This window comes from Harpia harpyja, chromosome 17, assembly GCF_026419915.1.
Source record: "Harpia harpyja isolate bHarHar1 chromosome 17, bHarHar1 primary haplotype, whole genome shotgun sequence".
In the NCBI taxonomy this organism is placed as follows: domain Eukaryota; kingdom Metazoa; phylum Chordata; class Aves; order Accipitriformes; family Accipitridae; genus Harpia; species Harpia harpyja.
The window spans coordinates 7,319,593-7,337,259 of NC_068956.1; the positions used below are offsets into that span (position 1 = coordinate 7,319,593).

Sequence of the window (17,667 nt, forward strand, 5' to 3'; positions counted from 1 at the left end):
AGATCTTTTTATTGTGTGGATAGAGCCCAGATTTGTGAAAAATATCTCCCTTTTTAATTTTTGTTGTGTCTAAGAGGTAGCACTTATTTGCTAACGTTTTCTGTTTGTCCACCTTTTAGGATATGAAATGTTTGGAAAACTTTAGAAGATGAATATTACTTTGTTTGTTAAACTTCCTACACTGACAGAAAAAAACTTTACAGAACATTGCAATAATGCTGATGCTTGCAGTCCTTAGGGTAATTTAGTGCTGAGATCACAGAGAATGCTTAACAAGATAAGCATTCCCATTCTGTTTTATTTAAAATGACCTCTACATATAGGTACACCTACTTCTGAAATTCCACTCGTTTACATTTCATACTTGAATGCACATCCATACAGACAACCTTTCATAAAAGCAAAATGCACGTACATATAAACCTGGAGTTTTTATTTAAAACTCTTTTCTAGAGTTACCAGGTTTCTCTTAGTTTGGTTAATCTTAAATCACTGAAGTAAAAAAAAAAAATTATATTAGTTACTTAATCCCTCAGCTACCTACTAGCAGGAGCACCAATTGCACCAGCACAGATGTGCTGACTGTAAGTGCTGTAGGACAAGGTGTAAGAACAGCCCATTCTGGCATAAAAGCATTTCATTATATAAATGTCATGAAAAAGCCTGTCATTTCTGTGAATATGATCTAGTTAGATTTTTATTAGTCCTTCAGCTTTGAATTCCCCATCCCACAGGCTAATGAATTCTCTTTTTAAATTTAAATAGCTAGGTAGTGTTTATATCAGAGATTACATTTAAAATGTTGTTATTTTCCAATATTGTCAGTCAGTACCAATCCCGCTAAGGTGAACAGCAATATGGCCTCAAATTGATACTGAGCAACGGGGGATGTACAATTAATTTTGAAATTATTTGTTGCTTTGTTTGTTGCTGATCTCATCACAGGCAGAGTGAATGTATTTTCCTGCTTTGTCAAGGAAGGAAGATGTGATCATACGCTTACAGACCTTAAAGTAAAGAACCATGAAGGAACACTTTGTTCATCTTTCAAAAATGCAGAAAGCATCCCTCTGTATAGCGAGACGTTTTTAACTTCTGTCTAGTTTTCTGAGCACCTGGAGGACAAGGGCAGCTGCACTAGGCTGGCTGATCCACTGGAATACATGGCAGAGAAGGCCAAATTCTACCCTTAGACCTACCCCGGTGTCTCCTTAGAAAACAAGAAATCATGCTGATCTGAAAGCTGAATGTTTCCCAGATGAGGAAGAAAACCACTTTTGCCTCTTGGTAGACAAAAATATTTCTTGCAGTATAATTAAGCATATTCATCAGTTCGTACAAGACTGTTATAACTGAAAGTCTTAATTCTAGCTTTGCAAGGTCACCTTGGTCCCTAACGGAGAATTGCAATGAGAGCCAAGAGACTGAAACACTATTCCCAGATTCTGCCACTGACCTGCTTTTGCAAATTATCTCACATTTTTCTTTATTTCTTTTTCATATGTGTATGGATATTTTTACTGTATGCTCTCTCGAAGGTAGGAATTGTTTGTTCTAATGCACTTTGTCCAGGCTTGGTTTGGCCTCCTGTCATCTCTGAAGCATCAAATGAGAATAAAGGGAGAAGATTCAGATGTGTGAAGAGCTGTTTGCATATTAATGGTTAATAGAAAAACTTTTGCAAAACAGCAAAATGCATAAAATCCATCAATTTGGGTAAAAATCGCAGCTGTGAAGATAAACTCTCCTCATGTAAAGGGTGTAAAGTAACTCCTCCATTTCAGTATTAACATTTTGTAATAGCTGACACTGGCAGTCTGATTTTATTATTCTTTTTTAACCTTATATAGCACATTTTTTTTAACATTGTACATCTTGTTATTACAGGCTTTATTGCATTCCTAGTGAACTTTCTGCCCAGTTCATGGCTCCATCTGGAGTGATGATTTAGCTTTATTGACACGGTAATAATATGAAGTTGATGTGGAGAGCTGTAGGTGTGCCACACCTACAGATACTAGTTGAAATTGCTTAACTAATGCCCTACATGCAAGGTTGAGTGTGTCCCTCCAGACTTTGGGAGCTTACCAGAACAAATTCTGAATCAAATCCTTTTCATTCTTGCATGGTAAAACAATTCATGATACAAGAGATGTGCAGAAATTCAAAGCTTGAAGAAATTCTTTGATATTTTTGTATAATCAAGCAGAAAAGGAACAGAGCTTTTGGGGCAAAAGCTAATAGAAAACCCAAAACACATGCACGTATTTTTCAACCTAAGAAAATAGAAGTTGAAGCTACCCTTTATCCAGAGATATGTAAATGAAGTTCTGAACAGAAATGCAGCTGTTCCGTTGTATAAATGTCTCTCCAATGTCTCTGACTATCATACTAATAAGATTTTAATCTACAATCCTCATAAAGTAAAGGACAAACTGGTATTAGGGCTTATTCCATGTGAGATGGCTGCATGGACCTTGTTCAGTAATTCACAACCTCTCTCATACATGCTGCTCTTTATTTACCAGGGAACTATCATGACTGTTTTTCCCTTTGGCAGTAGGGTTACAGCTTCTGGAACCTGCCCAACACTGGCATTTTAGATGTTTATCCTAGAGGAAAGATGTGTCCCAAAATGTTCCAGTATTGCAACTGCAACTAAACTCTACCGGGCAGCTTTACAGGACCCAGGTGCTACTGCAAAAAAAAGGACTCGGTAAATTACAGGCTATTTTTATGAAAGTAGAAAGTAGTTTTCAAATATATCTGTCTCAAAGTCCTGAGGCCGCAGAGAGCATACGACAATATTCCCATTCTATAATGGAAATACAGGAAAATAATTTTTAAGAAATTCTGACTTCCTTCCCTAGACTTTTCCATTTATTCTTTTCTGAGAGACCCTGTTTCAAGCTAAAATAAACTTTTTTGAATGAAATATCATTATGTAATTTACTAACATACGTTTATATGCATTTTGGAGCAAGTATGCTTGATTACAGATTTTTTTTTTTTTAATTCATTCTGCATGCCTAAGAATAACTTGAAATCAGAAGGTGGTTTTTTATTATTATTTGTAGTCTTTTATGAAACACCTTGGTTTGAAGATACCCGTTGTGATAATTAGCATCATCTCCATTTTGAAAGCAAATGTGTTAACTGCAGACCTCTTGGCCTTTCCATTTTACTCTTACTCTTGCAGCTGTGGGAACTACAGGAACTCTGGCATTTCTCTCCAATTCTTACTTTTCTGATCTGGATTTATCCTTGTGAATATACTCAAAAACCTATGTATATGACTATCTGCTTATAGGTAGGCTCAATTACCAAAAAGCTTGCAATTTTAATAATGTTACCATTTTAACGACAATCTCTTGTAAACAGATGAAGGAAGTAAGGCAGAAGACGTAGGATTTGAATACTTAGGGTTGGCTTTTCGGTTCAAATTAGAATTTCTGTGTAAGATTGCTTTGTTAGGAGACTGATATACTTAGTAAATCAAAGGAACTTTTGAAGCGTGCTTTGACACGAAGAGCAATGTGTTAATATTCTGATCTCACAAAGCACAAAAATGTCAGTTATCAAAATGGTGTTGATTATATTTCACAGCTGCTTATGCTGATTCCAATGAAGAGAGTTGTGGGAAATTATTCCAAAGGATAAAACTGGCTGCTTTAGTACCTTTTTATACATTTTAAACCATTACAAACAAAAGGGTTGTCAAGAATAAAAACACTTAGATTGTGAATACCCTGTGAATTGAATACAGATGGATTATTTAAGTTATATTGTAATATAGATGCTTAATTATGACAGTGATGAGCACTATAAAAATTTCTGAAAACTAATATAATGCACTTGAAATAATAATGTAATTAAAATCTTGTGGGGATGAGGCCATCAATCATGTCCTAGAGATAAAATTTGTGCCTTTGAAACCCTATGTTCTCTACTGAGGTCTTAATTTAGATTGTAGTGTAGTATTCAGGGAGCCATGAAACCCCCACTCGGCTACTGATAATAGGAGAATAATTTCTGTCTGCTTTCCAGAGAATTATAAGGGTGACTCAAGGTTTGAGTAGCCTTCACAGTGCCATATCTACTAAGCATTTTCAGTTCATTACCATGGCGATACATAAATTCTGACATGAAACAAAAATTGGTAAGTGTATCAGCCAGCAAGCAGTTTACAATGCATATACTTTTGGGAAGGAGGAAAAATAAAAGAGCAAAAATGTTTTCTGTCACTGAAGTATGAAAAATGTAGCTATTATAAAAAGCACAGTCTTAATTTTAGGTTGCTCAGATAGTGTTCTTTAAAATACCAGTTGAGAAAGACCACTCATTTTACGTGGTTCTTTATACTCTTTGAAAGCTTAATGCTGGGTTGTTTAAAAAGCATCTATGGGATAAACTCTGGTTTATAGCATCTATGGCACAATCTGTAAGTTGGTAGATCCAATTCTTCAATGAAATTATTAACAGATATAAAGAATTATTCATCCTATACTCTTTAAATACTGGTGGAACCTGCTAACGTGTAGCAGCATATTTGCTTCTGCCAGGTATAAATCTATGCATGTAACGTGGCCCAAAATTAAAAAGTCATTTAATCAGCAGATTAGTTGATCTGTTGGCTCTTTTTGTTTTGTTTTGTTTTCTTTCCTTCCATTAACCAGGAATCTCTACTGACAGAGAATAATGGAAACTCTGTAATTATGAATTGAAACTGATAACAGCTCCAGTCATGTATTCAGGTAATGATCTTGCCTAGAGGTTATCAATAATTTGTTTTAAGGGAAAGGTAGTAGATATGAATATATTTTAGGAATAATTAAGATGTTATCATATCTTCTCTTAAAATTATATATGAAGTCTGAAAAAAGGATGTTCATGCTGGCAGGGTCAGGAAGGAAATGTCCCATTCAAATTGTAACAACATTAAATGAAGATAGGTTTTGAGGCAGGGGGAAAAGAGGGGGGAAAAAAAAAATCTATTTTCCTCTTGGCTGTGATCACTGACAAGATGAAACGGTGGGCAACATTGTGATGAAAGTCTACATGTGGGAGATGCAGAAGCTCCGAAACAACTCTGAAACATAAGATCAACACTTTAAAAATGTTATTAACTTTGGAAAATGTTCTCTTTAATCCTCTGGAAGCAGAAGAGTAGAGTCTGAAAAGCAAAGATGGAAATCCCTGTCTGTACTATGAGCAGAGGAGAGCAGATGGACAAATTCAAAGAGCAGCCATGTCCTCGCTGTTACGTGAGGCTCTTCTGCCTTATTTTTTTTGGTTCTTTGTGTCTGTTTTTTCTTGGCAAAGTAGGGAAAGAAGATGTTGGTTACACCCAGAATTTATTATTCATATTTGAATTAATTAGGAGAACAGCTATGCTGGGTCTGCCCAAGGGGTCCATATTGTTCAGTGTCCCACCAAGCAGGTGGGAGTTGTACCAGAACTGAGAACACATATGTCATAGTATTGTCCCAGTCTCCAGCTTTTCAACTAAGAGAATTACTCTGTTTAAAAACAATTCTTTTATTCATTGCTTATTTCATTTTATTTCACTTTTACCTCTTTTTTAATGATTTATGTACTACCATCTCTAAGTTAAGATTTCCCAGAATGGTGAAGAGAAGATCCCTTTTTATTCAGCTCTCCAATGGCATTTTTTACTTTATGCCTCTCTTTTTCCTATCCCTGCTTCCTTTTTATTGATTACTTTTCTTCTAAATTAGGCAGACATTAGCATACTTACCCTAGCTGGATTTTATTTACATTTCTTTGATCTTCAGGCTTTCTTGAAAAACTGGTAGGAACTGGTTTCCAGTGTTGGAAGGTGAATTTATTACTTTGCTCATTAGACTCAAGAGGAGTTTCTCTTTTATCTATTCTTTTTTTCCCCTCTCTCTTTTCTTTTCTTTTCCTTGCTTATTTTCATTTCGCTAGGCATTTGAAATTTCTGGTGACATTAACCTGCATAAAAGTGATTTCTCTTACTAATATTTTAGCGTGTTCTGCTTTAACAGGGACTCAGAAGCTCACTAAGGAATGTGTCAGTTCTTTTTGCTTGTTGCAAAGGCTTTTGGGCAAATTAATGAGTTTAACACAATTATGTAGCTGTAATACAGAAGCAGACATAAACTGCTTAAGGGGTCTCGGAACATAACTGGCACAATTTAGGTGTCTAGGCATCAGTCTCTCATGCATTTTAGGTACCTCAGAGAATCTGAGACATCTGCATGAAGTGGCAGATATGACACAGGACCTTTAGAAATCTGACCTTTTCTGGAGTGGCAGCTCTAGGCTTGGCAGGGTACCCTGGGGCATCTAAAATGCTACTAGTCTCATATACATAGCCAGCTGAATCCCACCCCAGATCTTTTATTTCATGTTCTCAACATACTGTAACACTTTGATGTACAGTCTTACTTATCTTTAGTGTTTGCAGTGTTGTGCACCAAAACCTAGATTTGGGGAAAGTGTCTCTTGTGTTTTGCCAGTATCTCCCAATGCACCTAAGAGCCGGGGTTATGTTGAAAGGTCCTGTTTGCTTTAAGTGTGATTTTTGTGGCTTCTGTGGTATATATACATCATCTCAACCATTGCCAGGGAAGAGACATGATACTGCAAGCTTTCTAAAAAAAAAAAAAAAAAAAAAAAAAAAAAAATCATTAATAGTGATTTGACTGTTTTCAAATTCCTATTGTGTATACAGAGTTAGGCATATTGAACATAAGTGTCTTTCTGGCTTTCCAGCTAATTAGGAAATTAAATAGTGACATCTCTTTTGGAAAGTGAGATTTTAGTATCTACATTGCTTTTATAAATTGTCTTAAGTCTGTGTTGTTAAATCTCTCATTGGAGGAGTGGGGAGACAAGCTTTTAGTTGCTTCTGTTTAAGAAAATACATATTTGATTTTTTTTTTTTTAAAGAAGAAATTTCCTGATCTTGGGGGGGTGAATGGTGTATTTTCTTATTTGTATTACATTTTTAGGCATCGGTGAATTTATATGCAAAATTTATTCCAAATAACTAATAGTGTATTATTTTTTTTATTTCCATATTAAGGGAGGTTCTTCAAACCTTCTCTGAGCTGTTCGGCATTAAAACTAGAGGCTAAAAATCCTTGACTTCCTATATTCCCTGAAGAAAATAAGTCACTATTAAATAGAAATTAAAGGAAATAAGAATAACAAAAAAGTCACTTTAACCATTCCCCTGATTCAAGACAAGATCAGCTATTCCCGATGTCTTTCTCATACACTCTGAAAATTCAACATTTTTCTGTGGTCATCTCAGGCAATCTACTCCAGCACACCTTGTATTTATGAGTTTCCTTTCCACATGTTTATTGAAACTTAAGCACTTTGCCTTCTTGTATTAATAAATACATAGTTTCTTCTTATTGCAGCAATCTCTTTCTTTGAAGACTAATATGCTTCTTTATGATTCTTTCCCTCACTAGACTAAAATTCATTTTTTCCCCATATATTACATTTTCAAGACCTCTGGTCTTCCTCTTGTCTCTCTTCTGGATTCTAAGTAGTCACTTCATAGCTTTCTTGCAGTTTTCAACTGAAAACTCATTTTGCAGCTGAAAAATTTTGAGCTGAGATTTCCTGCTGGCAAGTACCACCCTTCCCCCCTTTTTTTTCTTTATGTTGTCCCCAACCACTGACCCTACAAAAGTATCACATTGAATGTTGTGTAAATGCCTAGAAAAAGTTTGAGATGACTTTTTTTTCAGTGCATTTGCTGATATTGTTGGGAAAGGAAAAAAGAAATGGAAGGCAACCCCTTCAAGTCTGATTTTGACTGAAATGATCCTCTGATGATGTCATCCATGACCACCTTTTGTGCTTTAGAGTGAAAATATGATTTCTTATCCTAAAGCTGGAGAAATCAAAGAATTTTCTCAATGACACTGTATTTTAAAACTAGCACGTGAATTTACTGCTGAAACTCAGCAGAAAATTGTTTTAGAGATTTTAACAAAAAAAAAATCAATTATACAAGTGTCGAAAATAATGAAGATGATAAAACACTTTAATCAAGTCCAGTGCTGTGCATGACAAAAATTAGCTGAGCAACAGAATTAGTTTTCCCTTGGACTGTTTTACTTCCCTTCTGATGATAATGTTTGTGCTACTTGACAGTCATGATTTCTTTTTATCTGTCTAGATGCAACAGAGGGTTTTCAGCTGAAAGTGATGCTTTGCTTTGTGGCAGAAGTAGAATCTTTCTGGCTTGCGGTTTCTTGTCTACTAGTTTGGTGGGAGGAGGTTACTGGTGTTGCTCTAGAGCAAATGGCACTCAGACTTGACAGTCCTATATGTGGTGTGTACCCTCCCCACCCCTCCACCCTACCCCCCCCAAAAATCAAACCAAACCAAAAACCAAACCCATCTTGCATTACAAAATCCAGAAACATTGCTTTTTTTGATGCTTCATTCATGTACCTTAAATATTTTCTAGTGGTACTGCTGAATTTGTTTCCGTTGTGGTCCTCTACTAATAATAGACAATAAGTACAAGGAATGGCAGAGTTTAATTTCTGATAGACTTCTGTCTCCTCACTTGATTCTTAAATGTATTGAGTGCATGCTGTCATTGTAGTTTTATGCCCAGTTTTCTTATCTAGTGTTTAAAAATGTAACAATGCTGCAGCCTTTCCTTCACTGGAAGCAATAACGTGTTCTCTTTCTTTCAAGTTTCCTACTGTTCCCATGAAAATTGCCAGGAACTTTGAGAGTTGTCCAGATTTGCTCAGAAATATCCCAGTACTTATTGAATTCATTGCTCAATAAAACCAGCAGATAGATGTTTGGACACTGTTTTTTAAGTTATACCTCCAAAAAAAGAAAGGTGGGGGCAGCAAAAAAATTGTTTCTGTACACTGATTTTCTGTTTAGTGTTAATACTCGTAGAAAACTTTTTTCTCACATGTTACCTGAAATGAAGACAACTGTGTGATAGTAGCAAGAACATCTGATTAATGACAAATATGTCAGCTTGGCTTCTAGAAAATTAAGTCAGAGGCTGCAAGATTTGCAGACAATTCTTTCTGTTGCCAGTGTGTTTGAGGAGGGTGCAGAGGGGGAGGGAAAGGTCAGACAGCTTTTCACAATTGCAACTTTGATAGCTATAGCTTCTGCTTTAGGCATTATTTTCCTATTATTGTTTTGGTGTGGAGAGATATGTGTGTCCTTGCATGGGCTCAGGCTTGCATGATTGATATAAAAAAAAAAACAAAAACAAAAAACCACAAAAAAACCAAAAAAAACCAGTTCAGCTCATCCAGCAGAATTCATAGCCCTCTGGCATTTAATTATGTGGCTCTGCAAACTATATTCGGGAAGCTTTTTATTTTTTCCTATTTTTTTCACAGGCTTTTCATAAGGCTACTATGTCTATTGGCTACATTGAATATGTGTCAATGGAGTTGTTTTTCATGCTGCATGAGTGCACTGGTGCTGTGATCTGCTTTTGGCAACTATAAAATAGAAAACAGTAACATTAGTACAATAGAAGAGGAACAGCGCCGGACACAAGTGAGAGAGAACAGCTACTGCATAGCCTGTCTCGTATAAGAGTTGTTAATAATGGATTAGGATCCTCTCTGAGGTTCTGAGATAGGTCAGATAAAAATGATAACCAATTTTGTGCCATGTGCGTGGCATAAACTCAGTTTGGGGTTGCGAAATTAATAGCATCAAATACCATAAATTACAGCAAAATTTATGGGTTTATAATTTAGGGTACAGAATACTATTGTATACAGAAAACAAAAACTTTTTCATAAGGCTTTGAAAGTAGATGTGTAAGGAAAAAATTTTTTAATGTTATAGTTTTTTTTAAAAAGTGAGAAAACAGTTATCAGAAGACTGGGGTTAAAAATGAACTATCTAATGGTAAATAACTCAACCTTGATAAACCATAGAGGAAGTGTACCTAGTGTAAAATCAGCATCTCATGAGGTTTTGCACCCACATTACCAAAAAAGGTGTTCTTTGGATGGGCAGAAAGGAAAAACCCAAGAGTCAAGCCAGCTGAAGTGGCCATCTCTTCTTACTATTTTTAAATGGAGACAAAGTTTGGAAGAGCGCCTACTGAAGAAGCACAAAACTAGACTGAATTGTTTTCAGGTAATGTGTCAGTCAGAATATCTTGGCTGTTGTAAGTAATACGATTAACTTAATCGGCAACTGCATGTGGTTGTGTCTAAGAGATTAATGTTAGATACGCATGTCATATATCATTCCTAATTTGCACTAATGGTTTGGGAACTTGTTATGAATACGTTTTCAGAATTTTTATTGGTTGACAGCCAAGTATATGATGTTTTAAAAGCCTAAGTCAGTTCTTACTGATGCTTTCTGAAGTGTCAGCAAATATAATTTAGTCGGTTTTGCTGAAAATCATGGAGTCTTCTTTGCAACATCTCAGATGAGCGTTCTGAAGCAAGGGATAATTAATTTTGAATATAAATATGGCTATATTAATTTTGCAGTGCATATAATGAGTGTTATGTAGTATTATATTTCAGAGACTACAGATGAAGTCTTTTTCGCCCTGCATTATATTTTTTCTTATTTGATTAAAAGCAAATTGAAAATAAAGATGTTTACTGTAAACATAGCAATTACGAAAGAAGAATATTGACAGTCACTGTAATGTTTGCAAGAGTGTGCAAGTTCTTACCATGTTTCAACTTCACAGTTTGGAGTCCCACATTAAACTGCATGAAATAAATATATATTTGGAAAAGGTAAAAATACAATAAAAATAGTATCTCAATATGACTCAGTAAGAGCTTGTTTAAGTTCAAAGTCTTCTGATGACTTCAGTGCAAGCAGAATTTCAATAATAATCCCTAAATACAACACTGGAATATTTATTACTGGCAGTGTTAGATATTAATATAATAGACTGTATATAATGCTGTGTATATCTGTTTTCAGGATATTTGTGTAGTGAACTTAGTTTTTCCTATTACGTTACTACTCTGATTTAAAGTTATTTTCATTAATGCTGTTACTCGTAGATGGACAGTTACAATTCATGGATATAATGATATCTTGTTCTAAGTCAACCTTCAAGCAGAAATCCTTTTAAAGTTCAGAAGATGAAACTTAACTGTGCAAAAGAGTATAAAGCATTTTTTAATGAGGAGTGGATTATATTATAGTTCTGGTAGCAGTGCTTGCGTGATAATAGTGAGGGGTTCGTAACAATCATTCACAACTCCATTCTTTTCAGAATCTTCCCTTTTTAAAATTAAATGCAATGCAGGCTCTAGTAGAGGATTGTTTTAAAGAATTCTTGTACTGTTCATACTCAGAATAATTATTTACAGAATGAAGTGCTTTGTACTCATTTGACAGTGTTAAGCAGCAAAATCAAAAAACCCTCTGGAAAATGCTTTTTTTCCCCACCTTTTCTTGCACATCTCTTTATCAAAAAAAATCCAAACCCAGCAAATTCAAGATAAGATATATTTTAAAATTTACTTGTCACGTTCTTGTGAAATAAAACGGAATTCTGTTTAAACGTTCCATAACACACATGACTTTGATTAAAACAAATATGTAAATTTTTTATCTTTCTATCGGTGTGTGCTAGTGGAGGCAAAAATTGTTGAAGGAGGAAAATTTGTGTAAATCTAAAATGGAGAGATCTAAAATACCATCATGCTTAACATAGAAAAATCTATAGATACTGGAATACAGGTAGATTTGCCGTTACAATATAAATGAGACAAACTTTATGATGCTATACGAATTTTCATATTATGATATGTATGAAATGATTTGCGGAATCTCTGTAGCAGCTTGGTATTGATTTTGAGTGTAGGTGATTGACTCTTAGGAAGAGGGGAAAAAAGAGCAGAATAGGCTGGGTTCATATATGGCCTAATTTGACACTGGGATGAATAGTCAAGAGTTATATTTATTAGGTGATGACAAATTACAAGTTTAGGTAGCAAAGACAGTCTGGATGATGAATTGCAAGAGGATCGTAAAAGAGTGTGAGATAAAATGGCTGATGAAATTTAGTGTGAATGATTGTAAAGTGCACGTGGTGGTGGAGGCTGGGTGAACACTTTTAACAAGGTGGCCTCTGGGTACCTGGGACAGAGATCTTAGAGTCATGATAGTTCCCAGATAAGATCACCTCAGTAGTGCTAAAAAAACCCCAACAACCCCCCAAACCGAAATCCCCAAACCATTCTCTTATAGTAGAGATTATTAGGAAAAGAATAGAGTACAGAAAAAGATGAACATGACCAGAAATGAAGAGAACAGAAATGGAGCAACAGGCAAGAGTTATCCTTTCAATGGGCTAACCTTGAGGCAAGAGGAAATAGGATTGTGGGGGATTTTCACCTCTTGAAGAAAATGATGAGGATATGCAGTATATAGGCCATCTCTGGGACAGTGCACTCAGCATGGGGGCCACATATCCCAGCAGGCCATAGTCTGGAAGGTCTCTGAGGTTGGTAAAATCAGCCAAGAACATCCTCAGGTGCAACAGCCAGAGCAGAGGGAGTCCTGCCCAGTCTGCAACTACTAAGGCACTCCATCTTCCAGCTCATCCGAATTAGCTGCTGGAGAAGGACAGATGAGAGAGGTGTACACCTAGACAGAGCAGCTATGTTGTGTGGATAAGCTTAGGGTGCCAGGTGGTAGCATTGGGGGGTTACACAGCACCAAAGTGGAGAGGCAGGTGCTGATCTCTTCTCCCTGGGATCCAGCGACAGGATGCGTGGGAATGGTTCAAAGCTGCACCAGGGGAGGTTTAGGCTGGACATCAGGGAACATTACCGAGAGGGTGGTCGAACACTGGAACAGGCTTCCTAGAGCTGTGGTTGATGCCCCAAGCCTGTCAGTGTTCAAGAGGTATTTGGACAATGCCCTTAACAAATGCTTTAACTTTTGGTCAGCCCTGAATTGGTCAGGCAGTTGGACTAGATAATCCTTGTAGGTCCCTTCCAACTGAAATATTCCATTCCATTCCAGGTATTCCCATGCTACTTGGGGTGGAGGAAGGCCCCATTTCCAAAGTTTGGTGTTTGAGGTGGTGCAGATTTTGGTTAAGGAATTGCAGTAGTGACCTTCCTCAACTCTCCTTTCTGCTCATACAGAAGAGTGGGAGATGAGTTCCTAGGGCAGGAGTCAGCACACCCACGTATAGAAACTGGGTGGGAATTGTCCTTTTTCCTCTTCTGGGTACTGTGGGACACAAGATATTGGGGAGGTGGCCACTTGGTCCAACCAGTATTGCTGTTCTTATGTTCTTATATTTGGTTGGGAGGTAGTGTCTTCAACAGATTGTTGGGTTTTTTGGTTTTGTACTTGTTTTGGCTGGGTTAGAGTTAATTTTCTTTGTAGTAGCTAGTATGGGGCTATGTTTTGGATTTGTGATGAAAACAGTGTTGATAACACAAGGATGTTTTAGTTATTGCTGAGCAGGGCTTACACAGCATGAAGGCCTTCTCTGCTCCTCAGACTGCCCTGCCAGTGAGTAGGCTGAGGGTGCAAAAGAAGTTGGGAGGGGACACAGCCGGGACAGCTGACCCCAACTGACCCAAGGGATATTCCAGACCACATGATGTCATGCTTAGCCTTTAAAGCTGGGGGAAGAAGGAAGGGGGGATGTTGGGAGTGATGGTGTTTGTCTTCCCAAGTCCCCGTTAGGTGTGATGGAGCCCTGCTGTCCTGGAGATGGCTGAACTCCTGCCTGCCCATGGGAAGTGGTGAATGAATCCCTTGTTTTGCTTTGCTTGCACAAGCAGCTTTTGCTTTACCTATTAAACTGTCTTTATCTCAACCCACAAGTTTTCACACTTTTACCCTTCCGATTCTCTCCCTCATCCCACTGCGGGGGAGTGAGTGAGCAGCTGTGTGGTGCTTAGCTGCCTACTGGGGTTAAACCAAAAGAGTTTTTTTAGCAGACCATGAATTTTATCATGACTTACAATACCTGAAAATGGAAAATTAAGTTTATTCCAGCTTATGTAAATTTTTATTAAAAATCATAATATTTTTCAGTTTGCAGTATGCTTTGAAGAGCCTGTGAGAAGCAAAAAAAGGAGAAAAAGATGGTGAAAATTTCAGGTGAAAAAAGAAACTGTCAGACATAAGCAGGCTCATCATGCCTTAGAGAAGGTATGCATACAGTCAGACCAGCCTGTTTTAAAGATTTCTACTTAAGATTTGTTTGGGGATGAACATATAGTGGTAGGTGATTGGATTTATTTCTTTAACCAAGGTTCCCAAAGAGTGATGAATCAAATTGTCTTCTCATGGTGAAGTTCAGTCTGCTTTACTAAGATTGGGATGGCTACTTTCTGCTGCTTGTCACACCTTGTGGACTTGGATTAGCACCAGCAGGGACTCATGAAACAGCACAAGTGGTTCCTGTAATCTCTCACTAACCTCAGCAGGTATTTCACCTGCAATAGCACATGCTTAAATGGATGGAAGTTTGGCTTGGAAACAGCCTTTTAGATGCCCTCTTCCTTTTTTTTTTTTTTTTTTTTTTTCTCTTTTGCCTCTGAGCAAGAGAAATTACTATCTTATTGACAGTCAAATGAGACTGCTTTTAATTGTGCTGCATAATGAGTTTGGAGCCCTTCTCACCTTATCTCCATAGGCCTTTATCATTGTGCATGTTCAAAATCTGATGTTTAAGGTTCCTTGCAGTCTGAGAACTCAGGGAAGTCTTTCATTGACTAAATAAGGTCTCTCTTGAACCTTTTTACTGGTGAACCCAGGTTTTTCTCTCACAGATGCTATCATGATAGCAGCAGTTTTGACTTAAAAATCACATATGCTGTGTATGTGTCATATTTTATGTTCCCTTTTCCAGTCTTTAGCTCCCCTGAGGGGTCAGTATTCACCGTGGAGAGTGCCATGTATTTAGCCTCAACTTAAGCTGAGTGCCTGCCACACAAATTTTGCAGGGTGTAATTTTAAGGGGGGGGGGGGGGGGGGGGGGCAGAAATTAAGCATTTTCCTTTTCATGTGACTTGCAATTGGTTGCATGCAGCATGTTGTGCCACCAGTTGTGTACAAAAAAAATCTGTGTTGTTTTGAGGCTACTCCATATGAGGACCTCCAAGTCCTTCTCCTCAGGGCTGTTCTCAATCCACTCATCACCCAGCCTGTACTTGTGCTTGGGATTGCCCTGACCCATGTGCAGGACCTTGCACTTGGCCTCATTGAACTTCACGAGGTTCTCACAGCCCCACCTCTCAAGCCTGTCCAGGTCCCTCTGGATGGCATCCCTTCCCTCCAGCATGTCAACTGCACCACACAGCTTGCTGTCATCGGCAAACTTGCTGAGGGTGCGCTCAGTCCCACTGTCCGTGTTGCCTGATGTAGCAGGTCTTTCCTTCTAGCTATTGTAGTTTGTTGAACACTAGTGTCCCTTATTACAGAATTGAATGGAAGAAAAATATATTCCATTTCTTAATGTAATTTTACTCTCATTAGGTAGGGAAACTACTATCTATAATTGTTTTACTGCATAAATCTTTCATGGCCATAACAAACCCTTGTGGTAAGAAATACAGTCTTCCTTCCCCTTCTCCCTGAGTCTTCCCCTGCTGTCATCATCTTCATCTTGCCTTCTGGTTTTGTTTTTTGAAGTGTCAAAGTAGGGAGTTTCAAAGGCAAAGAATGAGAGACAATAAAAGCATGTCTCTTTTGTTTCACATGTACAAAGCAGTTGTCTTCTGGAGGCAGAAACTGCAACTCCCTTAATAACAGGTCTTAATCTACTATATTGAGGTGATTAATCATATAGATATTTCTGGACTATTTCTATACTAAATGCACATAGGTCAATATTACATGAGACCTGGGTTAGCACCATTAAGAATGATGAGAAACATTTGGTAATTATAAACAGTGCGCACCAAATGATTTTTCTAAATGTTTATGTTCCTGTACCACTTCATCACACACAATTTACTGGTGAACTTCAAGAACTGATTCCAGAAAACAATATAGTAAAGGTAAGAACTTGTAGCTGTGCCCTGTCCTTTCAGGGTGCAAGAGTTCCGCTGAAGAGATCTGAAGGGGTAGAGCTGGAGAACAGCATTTCATCTCATGAAGCTCTTCTCTAGTATTTGACTGCAGTCTGACTTGTGTACCACAAATTAAGCTTTTTAGATTACTAGGTTTAATAAAATCCAAAACAGAGAAATATTCCCAGACTGGAAAGAAAACACGGTATAATTTTACACAAGCTTAGGAACATCAATAAGCAGTAGATGGGACTGCTGTGGATTGAATTGGAAACCATCTTTTAGAATCCTGTCACTGTGGTAGATAAGCACCACATAAAATGTAGCTTTAATATTTGAAACCTAGAAACATTGCTGCTCAAAGAGTTTTTATTAAGGGAGCTGGAGTATTGCTTTGCTACCTTACTTGAAAGGGGTTTATAGATACATTTTATAATTATATTCTTTGTGTTAAAAGTAAAATTAGCCTGCAAAACACTCGGAAGAGACATTTGGAGTTTTATAGCCAATGTTTATTTGTCTCAAGAAGTGTCTTGCTGGACATCCTGGTCTAGTGTGAACTATGGCAGAAGCAAAGCTGGTATTTACTTCCAAGTTTCTTGTATCTGCATTCTGCAGGACACAGTTTTCAGTGTGTGAACCTGGAAACAAGTGTGATACCAAATCACTGTATGATGCCAGAAAGTGTGTCTACAAAAGCAGGAGGAGGAGTTCATACTAAGGATGACAAAAAGGATCACAGAGATCTACTAAAGTGAAAGTGATCACTGTCCTGCTTGTAAAGATTGATTGTAAAGGGATGGATGCCCTCGAATTATATTTTTTTTTTCCTGAAACTTCAATAGTTGCTGCAATTAAAATCTTAGACTTTGCACTCGGAGGAAAGTGTTTGTTGTTGAATAGATAACGGAGCTAATAAAGCTGCAGTAGTTCATCCTTCTGATTCCTAGCACAATCTTTTGTTTATACTGTGAGAAACAGGGAACAAACAGTGTGCCATCTTGTGGCTTCTGTAGCCACTGCAGTTAGTTTAATAGAGAACGGTCAAGTATTAGCTAAAGTATTTTTCATGCCCTTTCTTTTTAACTGGTGAGTTGCATACAAGCTCTAGTTGAGAGAAGATGTGGGAAATGGGACTCTTTCTGGAGAGGTAGAATGTTGTAGGCCACTGGAAATGTATTGAGGGGAAGTATAGGAATTGGGGTATTTTTTTTTTTCTCCTTTCCCCCTATTTTTCCACCAGATAATGTCATCCTTGAAGCAATTTGCTATAATTGTTCTTCAGTCATCTAAATGTAATGCTCTTTGCAACGGTGAAGTTGGCTTCTGTTTGTGTATTCTACTTGTACTCCATAATTAAAACAATTAACATGCTGGCTGCTGTGTCTTTTAGATGGAAGCTTTTAGCAGTGTATAAACAGAAGGTCACAGCTTAACTGAATGCATTGTTTTACTTGACTAGCTTCAACATAGACAATCATATATGTTATTTTTCTATTGCAAATGATGTAGCAATGATCGGGTTTTACCTGGATTATGGAGAAAGGCAATGTAGTAAACCCCAGAAAACAAAGCCAATTATTTTGCAGCCTTAGGTTGTATTTTTGAGAAAACCTTTGTCCTCCTTGTG

General features: G+C 37.3%; 1 protein-coding gene across 26 annotated transcripts in view; it reads left to right on the top strand.

The window, feature by feature from the left end:
* DLG2 (discs large MAGUK scaffold protein 2) overlaps positions 1-17,667 on the top strand; it is a 1,027,713-nt gene that overhangs the window by 529,821 nt on the left and 480,225 nt on the right. The window contains exon 1 of one of the 26 annotated variants that reach the window (XM_052812331.1): positions 9,855-10,149. The exons of the other annotated variants lie outside the window; for them this stretch is intronic. Within the exon in view, the coding sequence (XP_052668291.1) occupies positions 9,901-10,149 (249 nt within the window). The 5' untranslated portion in view covers positions 9,855-9,900. Of the gene's footprint in view, positions 1-9,854; positions 10,150-17,667 lie in introns of those variants that run through there. 26 annotated transcript variants of the gene reach the window in all.